The sequence below is a fragment of the Rhinolophus sinicus genome, chromosome 15, assembly GCF_057876585.1.
Source record: "Rhinolophus sinicus isolate RSI-liver-muscle chromosome 15, RSI-T2T, whole genome shotgun sequence".
Taxonomy (NCBI): Eukaryota; Metazoa; Chordata; class Mammalia; order Chiroptera; family Rhinolophidae; genus Rhinolophus; species Rhinolophus sinicus.
The window spans coordinates 40493988-40514432 of NC_142515.1; the positions used below are offsets into that span (position 1 = coordinate 40493988).

Genomic DNA, 20445 nt, shown 5'->3' on the forward strand with positions numbered 1-20445 from the left:
GAACGAACCACCAGCTGGTGTAAGAGAGGCAGCTGTCAGTTCTGGTTTTCCTGGGATGACCCTGGATTACGTCCAAAGCTCAGTCTACTGCCTTCGATGTTAGACTAGTACGGACTACACAGTTGAATGTAGTTTATTTTACTTTATTTTTTTTTATTGTCTTATTTTACTTTATTTACTTTACTGTTTCTTGGCTCAAGCCCTGCCACCTTAAAGCTGTGTGGCTTTGTGCACGTTAGCTAATGTCTTGCTTACTAGTGTAAAATAGAAATAATACCCACACCTCAAAGGATTCCTGTGAAGAATAAATGCAATAATGTTTAGGAAATTTCCTATAGTACCTAGAAATAAATGAAAGGTTATTGTTTAAATTGGTTTGAATTTTGTATACGTTTTTTCCACCTTCTAATTCAAGGCCTCAGTAATAAGAGCTAAAAGGAACCTCAGGTCTTCTAGCCCAGCCGCTCTTAGTGCCTCTGAGGAAACATCCCAGGCTGAGCATGAACTTTCAGGCCCTTCTTAACTATCCTTAAACATCCCACCTCTCTGCCTCTTGGCTATAAAGAGATGTTAAATCCAGCACGTCTCAATGAGGCTACCAGTGGCATTTTGGTTCGGATGTTGTTATTTATCCACCCTGGTCTTTTCCCATTACATGCCAGCCACTGAGACAACTAAAAACACCTCTACAAACTTTCAAATTTTCTAAGGAGAACCAGGATCTAGTAGGACTCCAGAGAAGTCATGTCCTTAGAGAGGAACATGATGCCTGGAGTCAGACATGCTTCTTCGTGTCCACAGTTCTTTTCCCTATGTGACTGGAGCCTGCCACAGCTCACAGCCGAGCCGCCCCCTTTGCCCTCATATGTATGCCATCCCGCAGCTTCAACACTACTGACATTATCAACTGTTGTCAACACAAAAAAGAAATAATTGTGTGACGTGATAGCATGTTAGTTGACACTACTGTAGTAATCATACTGAGATACATAAGTGTATCAAACCCATATGTTGTATACCTCAAACGTATATGTCAATTATATCTCCAAAAAAACAAAACAAAAAACCCTGCAATGACTCCCTTTCACTTGCAGGATTTAGGGAGTCCCTTCCCCCTGGGTTGAATGGATGGACTCACCATTCATCTCCAGTCTCATTTCACTTGCGCAAGTGGGCTTCAACTCTCTATTTCTTGGAGTTGATTCTAATCCCTGTATTTCTATCACAGCTTAGCTTTCCAGTTCGTTTTCTTAACTATGCTAGTCCATGTTGACCTTCTACCTGAGCTTGTTTTCTTGGAACTTCCTGCTTCGATTTAGGAGAGAGCCAGTAAATAATCATGTGTCCCAAGTTCACTCATTTTGCAACCTTTTTGTTCTTCCAAGTCCTAACCTCTTCCCTCTCTAGATGCCCACTTGCCTTTCTGATATATTCTCAAACCATCAGAGCAAGAAGAGCAAGATTTTCTCAGAGGACAACCTGCAGTGCTCAGGAAAGGACCAAGGTACATCGGGATTGATCCAAATGCACTGTCTGAGGACAGGGAGTGTGGACAGTGTTCTGGAATGTCCAGCAGAGGAGCACAGCAGCCACCTGCCACTATTTGCACTCACGGGAGGAAATGCAAATTCTAGAGCTAATGAATAATTCCTTTAAAGTGCATATAAGTAAAGCAAGCTCTGCCACCTCCTACCTTAATACAACTCCACTTCACAGAATTTCAAAATAGGACTTATTCAGGCCATTTAAAAATGTTCTCAGAGCCACAATTCTAGAGCAGCACTGCAGGAAGCAGAGCACATATTGAAAGAGGAAAAGTGAAACAAGGAGAAATAGGTACCTTCCAGTTTCTATGATTTTTTTTTTTATTGGCGTTCTTACTTTCTCAAACAATGCCATATTAATAGTTTCTTAAAGGTTGTCTCTCTCTCACGCTGACCAACCCCACTGCAAACAGTGTAACTGCAACATTCTGGAAAGTAATGTCTAGTTTCAGAAGCACACTATAGAGCTGCCATGATGCCATCTGCTTGACATGTCACGCTTTCCAGGTGAAGGTGTCCTATAATGATAGGTCCCTTCCTGGATGAAAGCAATGATAACAACAGTGACATACAAGGTCATGCCCCTTACCATGTGTCATGGGTCAAGCACTGTGCCAAGCACTTTATATGGCTCATTTCATTCAGTCATCACAATGGTTATGCATTAGGTATTATTACTGGGCCTGTGTTCTGGATGATCAAGCTGACACATACATAACTTGCCAAAGAACACACAAAGTAAGCCGCAGGGCCAGTGTGGGTCTCTAGCATCTGACTGTGACAGTGTTTATGCTGACACTGTACTATACCTACTCTCTGCTGGGAAAGGGAAGGGAAGCCAAACGCCACCTCCATTACTGTCAGACGAGGTAGCTGGGCAGAGGGGAAGGGCTTGTGGTAACCGAAATGTCTCTCGTCTTGCTGTTAAGAATGTCACAGGTTACATGATGAAGGAACTTGTCCCAGACCCCATCAGTGGTCCAGCATATATCTCAGGGCTCTTTTCCTCTCCATGTTGCTACAACTTAAAGAACCTTCACCTCTTCAGGTGAGGGCCAGCAACATAGGTCCCACAATACACAGTGAGATGTTAATAAGTTCAAATGGACTTACAGATTGAAGATAAAAATATTCCTTTCAAAATTATATAAGGGAGTCTTCTTTGATGTGGCATTCAGGGAATGAAATGCAAAAAGCAGAAATGAGGCTGCATGGCAGGCTTAGGGCAAGTTCTCTATAAAAGGCATAACCCCACTACTCTGCCCTTCCCTTACTTACTGGTTTTGTTCCTCCAGAGATGTTAATATCACCATGGCAACAATAATGTGATCAATGCAGTGGCCACATAGCTACTTGCACATAACTCACATTCCTTTGCTAATGCTGTCAAATCCCTACTTTCTCTGAAAGAGGATTATATAACCCATTTTTAAAAATGTCTTTGTCATTAATGCTGGTGAGCTGATTCTAGGAGATAAGCCTATATCTGAAAATCTGTGTCAATAAAAACGAATGTATTTATGTGTGTGTTTCATCTTTGAACAGATATCTAAATGTTAAAAAAACATAAAAGGACTATTATGGGTGGTTTTTACTTTCTTTCTTTTGCTTTTTTGTATTTTATTTAAAAAATTAATTGTACAATGAGGGGAAAATATATTTAACAATATATTTGCAATGGCACCACCACACAAACCAAAATAGAGTCCCCAGTCGCCCTACCCACTTGCTGCCTCACAGCCTTTCAGGACAGGGTACCTTGGACATAATAATGGAGCCACTGGAATGCTACGTTATAAAACCACTGTTATAAAACCATCGCAAAAATCAGCCACACTCTTATAGAAGTGATGCCCATATCTTCTCCATGTCTGAGTCGCTGATGTACTTGCTAGCACCCTCTCGTGGTGGTTTTGTCGCCACAGCCTGAGGCCCTGGCTGAAAAGACCCTTAAGTGAACAAAGTTTGGAAACAGCCCTTGCTCAGTAGCTTTTGTTCTAGGTTTGTCTTCTAGGGTCACATACAGTGCCAAAAAGCAAGCCTCCCTAATGCTTAAATAAACTTGCCCCTGGTGTCTGATAGTCAATATTGGGTTTGATAAACTGGTCTAAAATTCTACTATTAGAATCCGATGGTTTCCCATCACCCTTAATGCAGCTGACATCAGTTTGGGAAGCAGTTCTCTAAACATCAAGTGAGGTTCAGTCTGAAATTCTAATAGCCTAGGGAGAGCATGGGGCTTGAGGAAGGCAGGTTTAAATAGGTGCTGGGTACCCAGGAGTAGTGGATAAGGGAATTCAATAACTAATACATCAAGCCCTTCCCAGTAGTAGGTGCTGGCTTTACCCTCGGGATTCCAAAGTTTGTAATAATACTCAGGCCTATCCTTGAGGAATTCAAAGTCTTACAAATGAGGTGAAGAACAGATGCGGAAGGCATATTTCATTACACCTCCACTTCATGCCCTCATAAGATTGTTGTGATAATACATATAAAATGCTTAAGAAAGAAGCTGCAACTTAGTAAATCCTCAAATTATAACTACTTCATATCATTAGATAAATTTTACCTACAGAAAGAAGGAAGAAAATGAACATCTACTGAGCGCTTATTTTGTAACAGGCAGGATCCTTGATGTTTTCACATTGATGCTCTCTGACTGAATGGAACACAAGAGAACATTCCAGTGGCTCCACTAGTATGTCCAAGGTACCATTTTGTGAAAGGTAGATAAAGGGCTGCCAGGCAGCAAACACAAAGGCTCTGCCTTCTTACAGTACAGCAAGGAATGGTTCGCTGAAAATAAAATGCTTGCCTCACCTAAACAAACAAACAAACAAACAAAAAAATTAAAACAAAAACTAAGTGTCAAAAATGTATTCTCTGTTACTGATTCCTTCACTGGAAGATTGAGGAGAGCAAATTAATGTTAAAGCCATTAACACAGAGGCATGTGGTGAGCACTTGGGAAGAGAATATTTACCAGATGAGAAGCTGGAGATAGAGGGTGCAAAAGGCATCTCAGCCTTTTAGGGGCTTAGCTAATAAACAGAATGTGCAAGACAAACAACACTATATAAATAAAATAATATTAAATGTCTACTGTGAGAGAGGAAGTATAGGGTGCAATGAAAACACATAGTGTGTTGATAGGGGTAGAGACTCATTTTAGGGGGTCAGAGAAAGTGTCTTTGAGGAATAGGATACAGGCACTCTTTACACAGATTAAAAAGCTGAGGTTCAGAGAAGTTATGTAATCATGTGGTATAAACTCTGGCAACTGGAGACCTCTCTTGAGATCTATCTCAATTTTTGATATTTCTGAACACTTCATAGCATGAATTAGGTAGAAATTACAATTTTAAAGTTTCTAGTCACTTTTTTACCCCTGTTGAGAAGATTTTAGTTTTATTGTTGTTCCTGGTGGTGGTGGTGGTGGTGGTTTCTGGTGGTGGGAAAGGCAAAAATCTTTTTTTGGAGTTAAAAGGGGCAAGTTTATTAGGAGTAAAATTGCTTTGCATAACAATTCAAAGGATCATTTTCCTGGGAGGGGGGTGAATTACGTTTACAGATAATTGTGACACTGAAGGGAAGGATGGCTTCAGACTGATGGTGTCTCAGCTTTGTTCAAAAGACCTTTCTGTGATAATGGAAATGTCACATATACTGTGTTAATACAGGAGCCACAGCCACATGTAACTACTGAGTACCTGAAATGGTTCTTGAGAATGAGGAACGGAATTTTAAAATTAATTTCATTTAAATTAAAGTCAATGCCCACTACCGTGTTTCCCCGAAAATAAGACCTAGCTGGACCATCAGCTCTAATGCGTCTTTTGGAGCAAAAATGAATATAAGATCTGGTCTTATTTAACTATAATATAATACTGGTCTTACAGTAAAATAAGACCTGGTCTTACGTAATATAAGACCAGGTCTTTGACATAATATAATACTGGATCTTATATTAATTTTTGCTCCAAAAGACGCATTAAAACTTATGGTCTGGCTAGGTCTTATTTTCGGGGAAGCACGGTAGTTAGTGGGTATTATATTAAGATAGCCCACATGCAGAGAAAACAGGGTTTCCCGAGACGAGGGTTAAGGGGTTTGGACTCTGGCTAGGAGATACATAGTAAAAGGGGTTCCCACGGGTGGGGAATGAGATAGATGCTGCCACACAGTGGCCTTTGGGGGCTGAGGGAGGCAGTACCCTGAGGTACCCCAAGAAAGGGGTCATAGCCTATGGACTCTGGGGACAGAGTTGTCCAGACCCAGTCCTTCAGCTTTGCCTCTGCTTTGAACTCCCTTTGTCAATCTCCAAGTTTTTAGAAAAGTCCTGTTTGGCATTAGAGCCTAGACTTAGTTGTGCTTTGGGGTATTCAGGGAGAGACTGTGTTGACTCTGGAGACCAAACAAATTAGTAGAGTAAGGTCAGTAGGTCACTTAAGTCTGAACCTCCAAGCCTGGCCCATACGAGAAGCTCATTGGTAACTGCTAGGTTGGATTTAATTGGGGAAGGAAATCTCCAGATAGTGTCTGTCCATGGCCACTGTTTTGCTCTTGCTTGTGCTGAACCATGGTAGCCTCTTGTTTGGGCAGAACTTACGTCTGGCACTTTCATTTATCTACCAACGGGTTTAATAGTTCAACTACCTAAAAAACATTGCTCTCACTTTCACCCCAAATTAAAATACTGTATATTAAACAAAGTAAACTTTTGTATGACTTAACTGAATTCTGAATGTGGCCCCACACTTGCCCAAACCTTGCTCAAAACATTGAGAAAGGCAGTCCAACGGACATGTTAACTAGTCACCCATCATGCCAAGTTCTATCACACACTTAGTTGGAACACTAGAAAGCTAAGGACCTGGGCCACAGTCGCTCAGCCTCCCTGGGCAAGGTGCCCTCACAGGTGGAGATTTAGAATCAATAGGCAGTATGGGGCAGTAGGAATTGAGCTTTTTGAAGTGTAGTAATTAAAGATATTGTCAACTATGTAATTCATTGATCTTACTAGAAGGATTCATATAATAAAAAGCACATTTGACTTATTTCACATACACAAAAATCAATAACTGTTAGAATTACTTGTCAAAAAAATAAAAACTGCATAACTATAATTCCCTTTCCACTACATACAGCAAACCTTCTAAGACCGCAATTTATTCTCTAGTTATATTCACTGGTTCATTCCAGCTGCTGGTAACATTTACTTTTTTTTCTGTTTCATTCTTACATGTCTTACTTTGTATATTTTAATGTGTAAACTACCTGAAATCCCTTTAGAAACAAATGAGTATAGCCTTCCAACACCGAAATTCCTAATCCTTTAGGAGATCACACCCAAAAAGTACTAAATCACAAGACCAAGAAAAGGATATGTTATTCAATGCTCTTTCCAAAATGGGAAGTTGAATAATATTTTACACGAGAAAGGTCAGTGACAAGAGCAAAGATTAAGTTAGGTGTTGCATTATATTTGACGAAAAAAAGCTCTAAGCCAGCAAAATATCAATCTATCCTCTTCAATCAATAAAAGGGACTTTGCAGGCCTCCACATAATATAATTTGGCCTTTAGTTACTCCAGTGCAGAAATGCTCCTTACTGGAATGAAATCAGTAGCAGCTCTGGTGCCCCTTGGTTATATTGTCTTCCCCAAGAGAGCTAGAATGATTTGCTAAGAGAACAAGGGTCACACATAAATTCAGACACTATAAATGCCATCTCAGCAGACTCAGTTCAAAGAATGAAGAATGTTGCTGCTGCATTACAGCACTCAGCAACTTCTCTATTAACTCCGGGCAGCAGACCCATGGGGCTGAAGACGTCTTCGTGGATAATCCCGAAGGACACATTTAAGATGTCACACAGGATAGCTTACATATATAGAGCAAAATTACAATACAAAAATAAAAACTGACATCATAATAAAAATCTAAGAAAAGGTGTTAATAAAACAGATAAGTATGCTATAAATCGGTTACCATAATTGCTACATCGGAGCACACGTTTGCCATGGGCTAGGATTTGCTTTACTCCTGCATAAATTACCTAGCCCTACAAAGAAGCACAGAAAGCAACCCGTTCTACTGTGTAGTCCCTTTAGTCACACCGCGTTTGTTTCTGCCTCGTATTTGCTTTGGAAATATCCATCTACTATATACAGGAAAAGATCTGACAAGTGGTGTCCTTGCTCCTATCCCCAGCCCTATTTGCTAGCAGGTAGCCATTCTCTAAATCATGCCCTCTGCCCACAAAGAACTATAAAACTGTATCTGTCCATCTTCAGGGATCCCTCCCAGCCAGGAAACAGAAATCACAGCCCCCGTAGACAAAGGTTGCAGTTGTTTTTCAGTCTCCCTCTAACCATTTAATCAATATCTCTGTCTAAACCTGGTTGTTGAAGCATATGATTTACGGTTATAATTTGGAGCTAGTTCTTAGCAAATATAGCTTAATGGTTCCCCTCTTTACTGTTCTCACCAGGTAAAATCTGATCCCATCTGTGTTCAGGGTCTTTTACTCTCACCTGCTATTTCTGCTACATTCCTGAGGCCTGTGACCTGGAAAGACTGCACTAAAGTTGGGAAAAGAGAGGCCTCTGCAGTACAAAAGTATAGATGCTGAATTACTATGTAATAGAACTACCAGAGATTTAGAACTGAAAGTGGGTTTCTTGAGGCAACAGCAGCGGCTGCAGTTAAGCCTTTTATGAAGACCAGTTCTTCCCAGACAACCTAAAGCAAGTCATCAATCACCAGCTGCGGAGGGAGGCATGGGCTGTCGTGTCTACGCAGGAGCACAGGCAGGCCTCCCATAAGGGGTAATCACATTCCACCACAGCCCTCAGCTCACAAGGCTATTAGGCCTCATTAATCAGGAATGACGAGAGAAAATGCTTTCCTAAATCAGTAACAAGGATGAATTGTAACCTGTTTTAAACAAAAGCATGATGTGATAATTTTAAATCATATGTGGTAATTCAGGCATGGTTAACAATGTATGTCTGAGGTCTCCATTAATCTTTAACCAATAAATTAGCATTGTTTATAATTACCACATCATTGTTTTAATGTAAATGGATGCTTTGGAATCGCCTGGAGCCTGAAAATACTGTCATGTGTCCGCTTAAATTGCTTAAACATGGCCCCAATCTTAGTTTCAGCAGCAGCAGGAAAGTTCTGAACAGTGTCACAAAGACAAACCTCACACTCTGTTCTGACATGAATTTTCCAAATGTCCTCCTTAGAACATGGGACTTAATGAGGCTTTTATAATATTGTGAATTACAGAAATAAAACCAGAAGAATGCATCTTAAAGACAAGAACTTCCAGTTAAACATCGACATGCCCTGTTTATACTTGACTTAAAGGGGTGCGTAACTTTGTCCTTCAAAATGTCAGGCTAGGCCTCGGGTCTGCCTTGTCGCTGAATCTTACGAATGCGGTTAGTGCCATAAGAACGGAGCTCTAGAGTGACATGAGCAGACTGGCACTCTCGGGTCATTTTCACCATAGAGGCTTTTAGCGAGCTGAGGACGACAGGGTAGGAAATAGCTTTTATATTACTACACTGAGCTCTTATTAATTTTTATAGAACTAATGAATTATAAGAAGGAAGAGAAAAATGAACCCCTAAGGTTACTTAAGGGAGACAGAATCCTGGAGTAGTTAAGAGCTTTGGGGTTGAAATCCTGCCTTTCCTAATGTGCTAGCTGTGTGATCCTGGACCAGCTATTTCTTACCTCTAAGCCTTGGTTTCTTCTTCTGTAAAACAGGGATAAACAACACATTTTTTTGGTATAAGGATAAAAGAGATAAAGATGCTTAGTCTGGCATCTGCCACCCACTAACTCCTCTGAAGACGGTATTACTTTTACTGCTGCTGCTATTGCTAGTAATAGTATTATGCCCTATCTCCCTGTGTGATCTAGTCTCATTTCTGCTCTAACAAGTGAGGTTTTATTAACAATAATACTTCTAAAGCTGTGCTCAAAAATCACAGAGCTGCTGCTGTCAGTGGTGACGATATCTCAGACAGTGCCAAGTGCTTTATATAACCTCCCTCTTAATTCTCACAGTGACACGACGAGGGAGTGATATATTGTTATTTAATGTCATAATTCATATTATTTTATCTTATAAAGGAGGAAACTAGTGGACACAGAGAGAAAAATTAAGCCCAAAATTTGAACCCAGAGAGTCTGAATCCTGAGTCCCCACTTTTCGCCACTACTCCAGTCTGCTGCTGATAACGTTTCTGATGATTTAGCCCCCAGCACCAGACCGGTTTTTACATTCAGAGCAACATCTCTGTTCAGATGTCCAGGTTGCTGTCCAGTGGCGCAAGGGACACTGGAATTCCTGTCTCCATGAGTCAGAGCTAACTTAGGTTTCAGAATCTTATTATACGTTATGAAAGTACGTAGGGGACAGAAGTTAAAGTAAAAGATGGTCTCTATTATTTGGGTTCCAAAGTCTGGGCCTCCTCCAGATATTCCAGCGCAGCACGTTCCCATCTGTGAGGTCCAGACATTGACATAGGACCCTGTTGGCTGCCATCCGACCAATTTCTAGTAGTCTCAGCAAATTCAACTTGGGGAACAGTTTGTGGTTTCCAGTCGTGATCACTTGAATCACATCTTTTATATATTCACCTGTATTTATCACCCCTCCACCCTCCACCTTGGTTTACTTTTCCTGCTAGGAAACAGGCACACCTGTATAAAAGCAAGATGCTCTGTCTCAACCTCCTCCTCATGCTGGGGAAGGAAGGTTAAGCATCGTGTCAAACGCTTTAAGGGAATGTTACAGTGCAGTGCTCTTACCCTTGCGGTGAAGTCCACAGCAGCCGCTCGGTTTAACAGCAACGTGGCTACATTGATATTTCCATAGTGAGCAGCTATGTGGAGCGGAGTGAAGCCACTCTGTAAAGAAAACACAGCAGACATTCAATTGATTCCTACCGGCCCCTTGTCTGTCGCATTAATACCATAACCCTGCCCAACTAAAAACGAGGAAGCAAAATATGTGGAGGTCCACATTCCATTCTGTACTAGGTTTCTTTCGATTCGTGCCAATTGCTCATAGTTTCAAATAAACGCCAAACTCATAGGCAGAGGAAGAGCCAGGAAGGAACCAAGGATGGGGATTGAGCAATTTTAGTAATCCAGCAGCAGAACATACAGAGGGCACAGTTTTAAAAAGTTTAAAGAAGGATGATAAGAAAAATCTTTATAACTCATAGAAAGTTCAATTAGTACCAACTGTTTTATTACTGATGACAGAATTGTCTATTGACTCTTGGTCAAAATGCGATTAGTTTTATATATGCCATACAGGGTCAAATATAAATGCCAATTTTAATGATAAAATCCATTTTGGGGAAGAGGTGCTACTACAATTGGTCTTGTATAATGGGTGATTGCATTCTATGAAGACTCCACAAGTTGGTCTTTTTATTAGCAAATGCCTAGTTGGTAACACATTTTTTTCTGATTTATTCATACCAAGGTCATTTTACTTCCTTAAAAAAATGCTAAAACATGCAGCAATTCACTTAGTCCCCAAAGACTGAAACCTTATAGGAACTAGATGCATTTCTAAATTGTTAGCAAGCTTCTTAGCCATGCTAGCTATCTTACTGACTCTTGTGGAAGGGTGGGTCATATTGGCACTGTTCGGAGGTAACTTTCATTTTGCTGACACCTCTGAGGGTTAAGTGTCATGCAGAATGCTCAAGAATCAGTCCTAGGTGAGTAGAATGACAGGGTTGTCTGCAGCTTTAGGTATAGCTGATAAGCATCTAAGCTGTCCAAATGTTTCATCTCACATGCCACTATCACAATACGCTTAAGTTTCAAGGATTCCTCGTTCTTCCTTTCCAACACTGGGTTCAGCTGCAGAAAGCCCTGGTAATCAAACTACTATCGTCTCTGGCACATGCTACTTTGGGGGTGGCGGTATAAAGCAAGTATCTAGCCTACAGAAGGCAACGCAAAGAAGACGGGAAAGAAATGAGGCAGCAGCACTACGGAATGGGAAAATGACGATGCAAACATAGATTAGATGTATATGTACATATACATATATATATATATACCTCTGTTGTTCTATTCACCACCATCTAGGTTAACACATTTGGAAGCAAAGAGGAGGAAAAAATGAACGGTTAGTTTGCTATCGGTGATATGGATTGCAGAAAGCTCATGACAGCTACGTAATGAGGATGAAAGCTATGATGTAAACACAATAGGCACAGAAAGAAAGCTAGACTGAATGAAGGGCTACACAATGGCCTACTCCAAACGCCACGTTTCCTTCACAGACACTTTGAAGTAATACATGTCAAGACAACAGGAATTTTTGGCCAGGTTTCTAGCTGCCGGCATGCTCTCCACAGCTGATCAATACACAGTGCACTGCCTGCCTGTCGCCTTCGATATCAACCAAAGGTTTAGTTATTCACATAGTTGTTAGAATTTTGTAATTTTTCACTCTGATGTTTGAGCTGAAGTGTTCAATACATTACAAATACATTAAAAGGAAGGAAACTATCAGGTTCATATACATTGATTTTGAGGTGGCTCCCAGTTAGTATGCAGAGGGCAGCATCCACAGTTACCTCCTAGCTTTATATGCCGAGGAGGATGTGCTCTCAATTGGCTGACTGGGACACATATTTTTATCCCTTCTGGTGAAGCTGAGTGTTTGGTATAAGCTTGCCGAAAGGGACACCAGGAGTTCGTAAACTCTGGGAGCCTGACGTAGAATGGCTGCAGGACAGGTCACTTCCCTGGTGCCTCACCTTTGATTCCACATCTGCATTGTTGTCATTCTGCAGCAGGAGGGCAGCGGCTTTCGTGTCGTCTTTTCGGGCAGCGATATGAAGAGCTGGAAGACGCACTTTTCCTTTAGTGTCATTTTCTAGCAGGAGTGAAACTACTTGATCATGGCCTTGTTGCAAAGCTACTGCCAATGGTGTGAAGCCATCCTGCAAAGACATGGATGGGTCAGCATGAGTTCCAATGGACATAGTGCTTGTTTTGATTAACAAATAAGAGTTAATATTTGTTTAGGGTTACTAAAGCTAACACATGCAAGTAAACAAATGCAGAAAATAATAACCAATTTGCAATACATTTATGGGGTTTTCTTTCTGTTAAAAAGTGATAGACATTAGCAGGGTAAATTTGAAAAATATACAAAAGAACTACATAAAGAATAAAAAGATGACATAATTTCAATATCCATAATATAATCTCAGTGAAAACCATAACATTTCAGGTTAAATCCAAGCACATTTTGCAAAGGAGCTCATTTCAGTCAGCTGTAAAAAATTCCACTGGTATTTTATAATTGTGGAACATGCTTGTCTGGTTCCTCACTGTTCCTTGTTGCCTAGCAGATATTTGGTGCTCAGTCAGCAGGTGGGAATTAGTGAACTGTAGCAATTGCTGTTTTAAGAAAGGTCTACATGAAAGACTCCTCACTTCTCTGACCAAAGAGGGAAGAAGACACAAGGACCGGGCCAAATATAACAGGAATAAATTCAGACACACACACACACCTATCGACATTTTGAGTATTCCCATTATATTGCCCTGGGACTTAACAAAGAGGAGGCAGCTACAGAGTTCACTGTGGTTAATTAATTTGTGGATGATCTAGTGTTGCTGACTTACAGAATAAATAGCATAGAGGGAAATCCTAGCACTGGCTCACAAATTTTAATTCTGAAATACTTTCATTACCATGCCCTCAAAAGAATATTTAAAAATTATTTCTACTAGAGAATTGGCAAGTAAGTTACTTATTACTTTATTTGGGTCATGGTATTTCATTTCTATAGTCCTTGTGGTACAAATCGAGGGTTACTCCAAGAGAAGAGTGTTTATAAGGGAAAAAGAGAAAACCTAGTTACTTGCATACTAGTGTCTTGTTGGTATTCCTGTAATTTTCCTCGCTGGACAACAGATAAGGGATCCTACCACTTATTTGCCTGAATGCAAATCAGCACATTTATATTTAAGGATGTAAAAAATATTGGCCCAAAGCATCTATGGGACAATGTTGCCGAGGATCTTTTGGGGAAATCATTTTCTCCAGTCTCCTTACAACTTAGGACGTGCAGACCATTCCTACCCTGGAGTCCGTACTCATGCAATTTCTCCCACCCTGAGAAGGCCTCCTCCTTGCTCTGCATATACAAATTCTATCTCCTCCCCATGCTTTAAGATCCAGCTGAAGTTCCATCTGCTCCTCACAACTTTTCCAAGATCCAAAAGAGGAAAAGGATGATCATTAATGTAACCAGAAGGACGTTCCCGGCCGCCATAAGTAAGGTAACAGAGAAAGGCTGCAACCATGATGGCACCAAAATGTTATCACAGGTTTACTCATAAGGACACAAAGTGAAGTATATAATTTAATGCTGTAAGAAAAGTAATCTTCATAACTGTGTAAATAACTGATCTCATTTTCTTAAAGGTAACTATGTATTGTGTACATGTACAAAAAATCTGAGTGAATACAAAATGTTATGTTTAGGGAAAATTAACAGTGGCCTTTTCTTCTTTTTTGCTTTTTATTGTACTTTCTCATTTATGTACTATATTATTTTTGAAATAAAAAGAAAAATACATTTTTAAAAAATGATGGAGTGGTAAAAGGAAAATTGTGAATTAAAAGTTAACACTGCATCTCACTTTTAAAGCCTGAACAAAATCTAAGGGGTAAAAGTGACAGCTCATGTCCATTCTAAATCAAAACTAAATGGTTACATTTCCACTGAAATGAATTTTTAAATACACAGGGCCCATACATAAAGAAAACTACCAGAAAATAAACTGTAATTGAGATGATTAGCACTGCCAATAAGAATGTGCCCTGTAACTAATAAAATAAAAATAAAAAATAGAATAAAAAGAATGTGCTTCCTGAAGAAGTCAGTTAAAGACAGACACACAAAGTTGTTAGTATCTAAAATTAGCAGCTATAGATTTTGTTTCCAAACCAAGTTTAAATAGTTTGGTTTGCTCTTAAGAGCAAAATATAAGAGAAAATTATAAACCAAAAGGACATGTGAAAATTCATTGCCTTGTGGAATATCTAGCACATAATAGGTGCTTAATAATTACTAGTGGAATAAATGAACACATAAATTTACCTTGTGATTCAGAATCTTAATTAGCAAAAGAAGGAAGATACAGTATATATGAAGCAGTACACAGTAATATAGAAATGGTTTAAAAACCACTGTCATGCCAAAAACTTGTTCCATACATGCAAGCTACAAGTAAAAAATATGTATTCAAGACCTTGGCAATATCGCATCACTGAATGAATTAAAAATCCTGTTAAAATTTGCCATCTAAATGATCCTTTCATTGCCTCCTACTATTTGTTCTGTAAATACAGGCTTCTGTATAAATGACACCAAAGTCTAATAAGAGAGTACACCATGCTGAGAACATTGTGAGAATAAAACATCTTATTTTGTGCTGTTCTTTTTATTCTCTAATACTAATAATCCAAAAGAAGAGATTAAAATTCAGTCAAAGGCTTAAATATCTCTAGATAATCAGAGAGCTGCTGTTTATACAGTGAGGCACCAGCAAGCCTCATGAAGACATAAATGTGACTTGTTCTTAGAATATTTATTGTTTCTTTTCTTAAAGCTACCAAAAAAAAAAAGACAACATGAGCTTAAACTAATACAAAGGAGTAAAATATAATTTTAAATATACCTTTGCCAAAAGACTACACTAGTGGTTTGAGGATCTCACAGACTATTTTTCTTTAAGTTAGTTGTCGTGCATCTCTTGAAGCTTAAATACCAGAGAACAGTGAGCTACTGCTGACTGGTGTACAAGGTAATTCAGATCTATTAGCAGAACGTGGGGCTTACGTTTGCTTCTAAAGGAGAGATACTTAGTGATGTGTACATCAAAGTCTAAAGAAGAATTCTACCTGTCCTTCATGGATGAAGAAAGGATTTAATCATTTTCATTGGGCTATTTACATTATTTAGTATGCCCATTCAAAAATTGGAATGGATTTTCTCTTGTTCAACAATGTCCCCTCTTGTCCCCATTTTCCCTACATACTGTGATAAAACCTGCACGTCGTACCTGAGGCACTGCACTCAGGCTAGCCATACCCCAGGTGTGAAAGAGGCACTGCTCTACATCTATCAAGTAGTTTTTCTTTTGTTATCAACCAGTAGTTATGACTTAACTAGCTTGAAGAATATAATTATAAAAATAATCCATTCTCCCGATAAAAATCCTCTACAGTACTGAAGGCTGTAAAGAGAAAGTAAGGCTCCCTGCTAATTCCTCAGAATAAACTACTGATAACACTACACTAAAGACACTTTCCTCCATCAATACATCCAGCCTTGGCTTGTTTTTAACAATGCTGAACAGCATTTTATTGTGTAAGTGTAGCAATATTGATTAAATAGGTGTCCTAATTGATGCATATTTTGGTTCCTTCCAGTTAAAAAAAATATTATTCATTATGTTTAACTTCTCATATAATGTTTTTGCATTCTCCTCTACTGTATCTGTAATACAAATTTGGAAAAGTGGAATTGCTAAGTTACAAGGTATGTAAGTATTAATTTTTAATAGTTACTGACAAATTATCTGCAAAAGTGTTGCAGCCAACTATCACCTTAACCAAGAATACAGGAAAGTTCCAATTCTATTCCTCAAATTTTCCCCTCATCTCATGGGCATAAGACTGGATCTCATTCTTTATCTGATTAATAAATTAATATTTCTTTGACTATGAGTGAGGGTGAGATATTTTCATACATTTATGGTCATTTGTATTTCTTTTTGTGTGAACTGCCTCTTCATTTATTTAGTGCTTTCCCCCAAAGGCATGGTCTCAAAAGCGGGGTGAGGTTATACGGGATTCCTCTATTCCCATCTTTCTTGTACCATTCAGGAAACACATCTGAATACAAGAAAGAGGGGTGGTATTAAGACAGGGATAAGCCTGCATCAACTATTCTAATTCACTATTTTATTTTTTTTAAAAAAATCCAGATTTTGGTCCTTTATTATCAGCATAGATTTATAGTGATGCACTTCATAAGGGATCACAATCTTCCGTCCGGATTAGTTTAAAACATAAACTGTATAACCTACGACAGGACAATTGATGTAAATAACTTTTAATTTAAAAATTGCTCTTCTATTTAAAGCTTTTTTTCAAATATCACCTTTATCTAACACTTAAAAATGTATACCAGTTTTGTTTATAAGCATGAATTAAATCTAATTGGTTCACTTTAGAAATCTATAAATTCAATTATTATAATTATCCTAACTTAAATTTGGGGGGAAAAAAACAGATTTAAAACTTATGTTTTATAGAAATATTTCAAAACAGTGATTGTCTTTGAAACAAAATTAGAAGAAACAGAAAAGTGTTCTCAAGCAAATATGTAAATATTAAATAAATAGCTCCATCAGAGGATAGAGCTAGGCAAACGTGGAAAGGGTATCTACGCAATGGAAAACTCTTTAAAATTAAAAAATCGACTTTTTAATGTATTTCATAAAACATGAATCTCCACATTAATATACAACTAAAACTGAAATACCAGTGACACAGAGTCTCAATGTTACAACACCAGGTTTACAAAATGCCCGAGAAACATGTAACCTTAGCCTTAGAAAAAACCAAAATGTCTTACCTCTGTGGCTAGGCTCTGGCTTGCACCGTTGTCAAGGAGAAACTTGACAACTTCCAGGTGGTTTTCCTGGGCTGCCATATACAAAGGTGTGAAACCATTCTGCAAAATAAAAAATACAATGTTTGTGGCCTTCTAGAGCCAATCTAATTTTCCACTGTACTGATGATATTATATGCTCCAGGAAATGCTTATATATAATCATCTTAATAATACTTTAATGTAGACAGTCATATTTATTAAAAAAACCTAAGCACAATAGTTTAAGTAGAATTTATAAGATAAATATCATTCCCAATTATACTTCATAATTCATAATTTGAAAGTAGTTCATAGTTTATAGTCTAAGTAAAATTTTTATGAATATATACACTTTAGATAAGTACATTTGTTTAATTATCAACCACTTAATTGAGTTCCTATTATGAGTAAAACATTTTATTAGATGCCATGAGGACATGAAGAAAAATACATTTGATCATAGTAGCTACCAAGCATTACCTATTTTAAATAAAAGATGCAATAATTTCACATAAAATTAAGCAATGAAATAGTTCCTACTTTGAAAGGAATTTATATCCAGTTACCACAGATGGAGTAACTTAGAGCAATGGAAAGAATACCAATTCGCAAAAAGGCATCCTTCAATTTCAAAGTAGAATTCAATAAGTAGTCTATTTTTTGTGTTCCCTTTCTTGCATTTCTTTGCAAAGATATAGGATTTCCATATGCAGATTATATATATATATATGCATATGCAGATATACACATTTATACATATATATTCATATATATATGTATATACATTCTCTATATGTGTATGTGTTTGTCTGAAATGTTCCTACCTGCCAAAGAACTTGGACTCAAACAAATGAATGTGTACAATACGTCTTAAGCTTCTTATTAAAAAATATGTTGCATATGTGTTTCTTTAGAATAACCGTTTCATATCTACGAAATACTGTAATATTTAAAAATCTTATTGCAAGGTATATACATCAAAACAAATATTTAAAACTATAATAGATTCTCTGAATAAAATTTTTTAGAATGTAGTTCTATTTAACTGAATGCTCTGGAAATTTTGTATACATTACGTGAATTCAAAGAATAAAAGTAAATATATTTTAAATAAATGTCACCAAATATTACTCAAACTTTTGTAATTCTAAAAGGGCTTTGTGAACCTAAAAAGGTTTAGGTTCATCATTGTAAATATCAATTACTATATGATTACCTTACTTATCAATAATTCAACCTCTGGTGACCTCATATTTTTTGTTTAACGCTGAGAATTAGGAAATAAGTTTAAAAGATCTTTAAGCAAATAAAAGTGATCACATAACAAATCTACCATGGAATATATACTTTATTCATCAGAGAATTCCTCTATTGTACTTGCAGAACTGTAACAAGCTAGGTTATCTGGTTTCCAAACTCAAGATAAGAGACACAAAATTAGAGGTGATAGAATATGACACAGCATTCAAGCTTCTTCCTTTAAAATTATCTGCCCAGTAACATCACTGAAGTTCACGTTACTCTGTTCTATTATGAAAGGTTTTATCAACATTAAGCATAAAACAGAATAATTTCAACACAATATGTGTATGTGTGTGTGTGCATGTGTGTGTGCATCTATCTGTGTGTGTTTCATCTTTGTCACTCTTCCCAGAGGTATGAGGGAAATTGAAATGTAGTTAGGCTGACCCTTATCATATCGCTATCTATTTTATCTTTTTCTTATTTGACCAAAATAAAATATTTTTAACCATTGGTTGATTTACATATCCCTTAAAAATCAAAACAAAATAAAAACAGTCAAAACTATTAAGAAAAAAAGGGGAAAGCCAGTGTGGATTTTTCTTATAGCTCAGTGAACTAGTGAGCATATGTCTTTCCTCATCTGCTGGAATTTTAGGAGTAAAGATTTTAAGGAAAAATTTCAAGATGGATGTTATTCTCTCAGACATGAGTTTCAACTAGATTATTTTTGTCAGTGGATTCTCAACTTTAGGGCAGAGGTCTGTTGTAGTTCAAGCTTACCTAAGAAACACAGGTCTACTTACCAATATCTGGCTTCTAGCCCAGTGTATGTCCACTGTTCTTGAGACTACCTTCCATAACCAAACATTTCATGACCCATGAAGAAAATCCAAAATTAGGCACTGAGATTTAGGGTATGCTATTCTTACATATGTGGCGCTTCCAAGGAGTGATTCTTAAGAAGTGCTACCTTTAAATTATTCCACAGCCCTTTTCACAATGGCAGAGAGTGAACCGTATAGAACTGGAATTACTCAGAAGTAACATATAGACAAGAGTCACAGAAAGGTGGAGCCCCATAATTAATTGTTTTACACAACAGCTTTTCCTTTTCCTTTTTTCTTTTTTGAGTGCTTGTCATCCTACAGCCATTATGTGAAAATTGGTCATTTTCTGAATAGTCATGGTCTTTCATATTCCTTCAGTTTTACCTATTTTTATTGCTATATGATTCACATATCATAAAACTCACCCTTTCAAAGTGTACGATTTGTGGTTTTTTAGTATATTGACAAAGTTGGGCAACCATTCCACCATCTAATTCCAGAACATTTCATCATCCCCAAAAGGAACTCTGTACTGTTCATATTCACTTCCCATTTGCCCCTTCTCATGCCCTCTGACAAGTATTTATCTACTTTCTGTCTCTACAGATTTGCCTGTTCTGGACATTTCATATAAATGGAATCATAGATGGCATTGAATGGTCTCATTCTACTGCTGTCCATATTGATAAAATATTTTGGTAAGCAAATTTCAATTTTATAAGTGGGCATTTGAGTGTTTATTTTCTTTTGCTTTAGTTTTGGTGAATCAGCCTCTGTTTCCCCTTCCTTTGACAATATCACCCTTACATTCTTTAAGGGAACTACCTCGTCCTTGATATGTAGGTAGGACTTGTCTTGGATGGACTTTGAGACAAACTGGGCTGCCCTTCTTCAACCACAGGGTAGGCATGATATTTTCTGTTTGCTCTTCCAGGTCCGTTCTCTAGCCTTCTCAATTTGTTTTCTGCCAAATCTCTCCTCCCCACCCTCAAATAATCTGTAGGGACACATCAAAGGCCAACCTTAATTTCATCTATCAAAAAAGGATGAATGAGGTATAAGAACACATACATACTATTTAGTTATGGCTCT

At 37.9% G+C, this 20445-nt stretch overlaps 1 protein-coding gene across 36 annotated transcripts in view; it reads right to left on the reverse strand.

The window, feature by feature from the left end:
* Positions 1-20445, reverse strand: part of ANK3 (ankyrin 3) — a 593532-nt gene that overhangs the window by 180371 nt on the left and 392716 nt on the right. For 27 of the 36 annotated variants that reach the window (XM_088791998.1, XM_088792002.1, XM_088792007.1 and 24 more), the window contains 4 exons: positions 17264-17362; positions 12359-12544; positions 11654-11677; positions 10380-10478 (listed from right to left, as the gene is read on the reverse strand). In XM_088791998.1, coding sequence (XP_088648124.1) covers positions 10380-10478; positions 11654-11677; positions 12359-12544; positions 17264-17362 — 408 coding nt within the window. The remainder of the gene's footprint in view (positions 1-10379; positions 10479-11653; positions 11678-12358; positions 12545-17263; positions 17363-20445) is intronic. The other 9 variants (XM_088792001.1, XM_088792000.1, XM_088792012.1 and 6 more) reach the window with 1 other exon arrangement.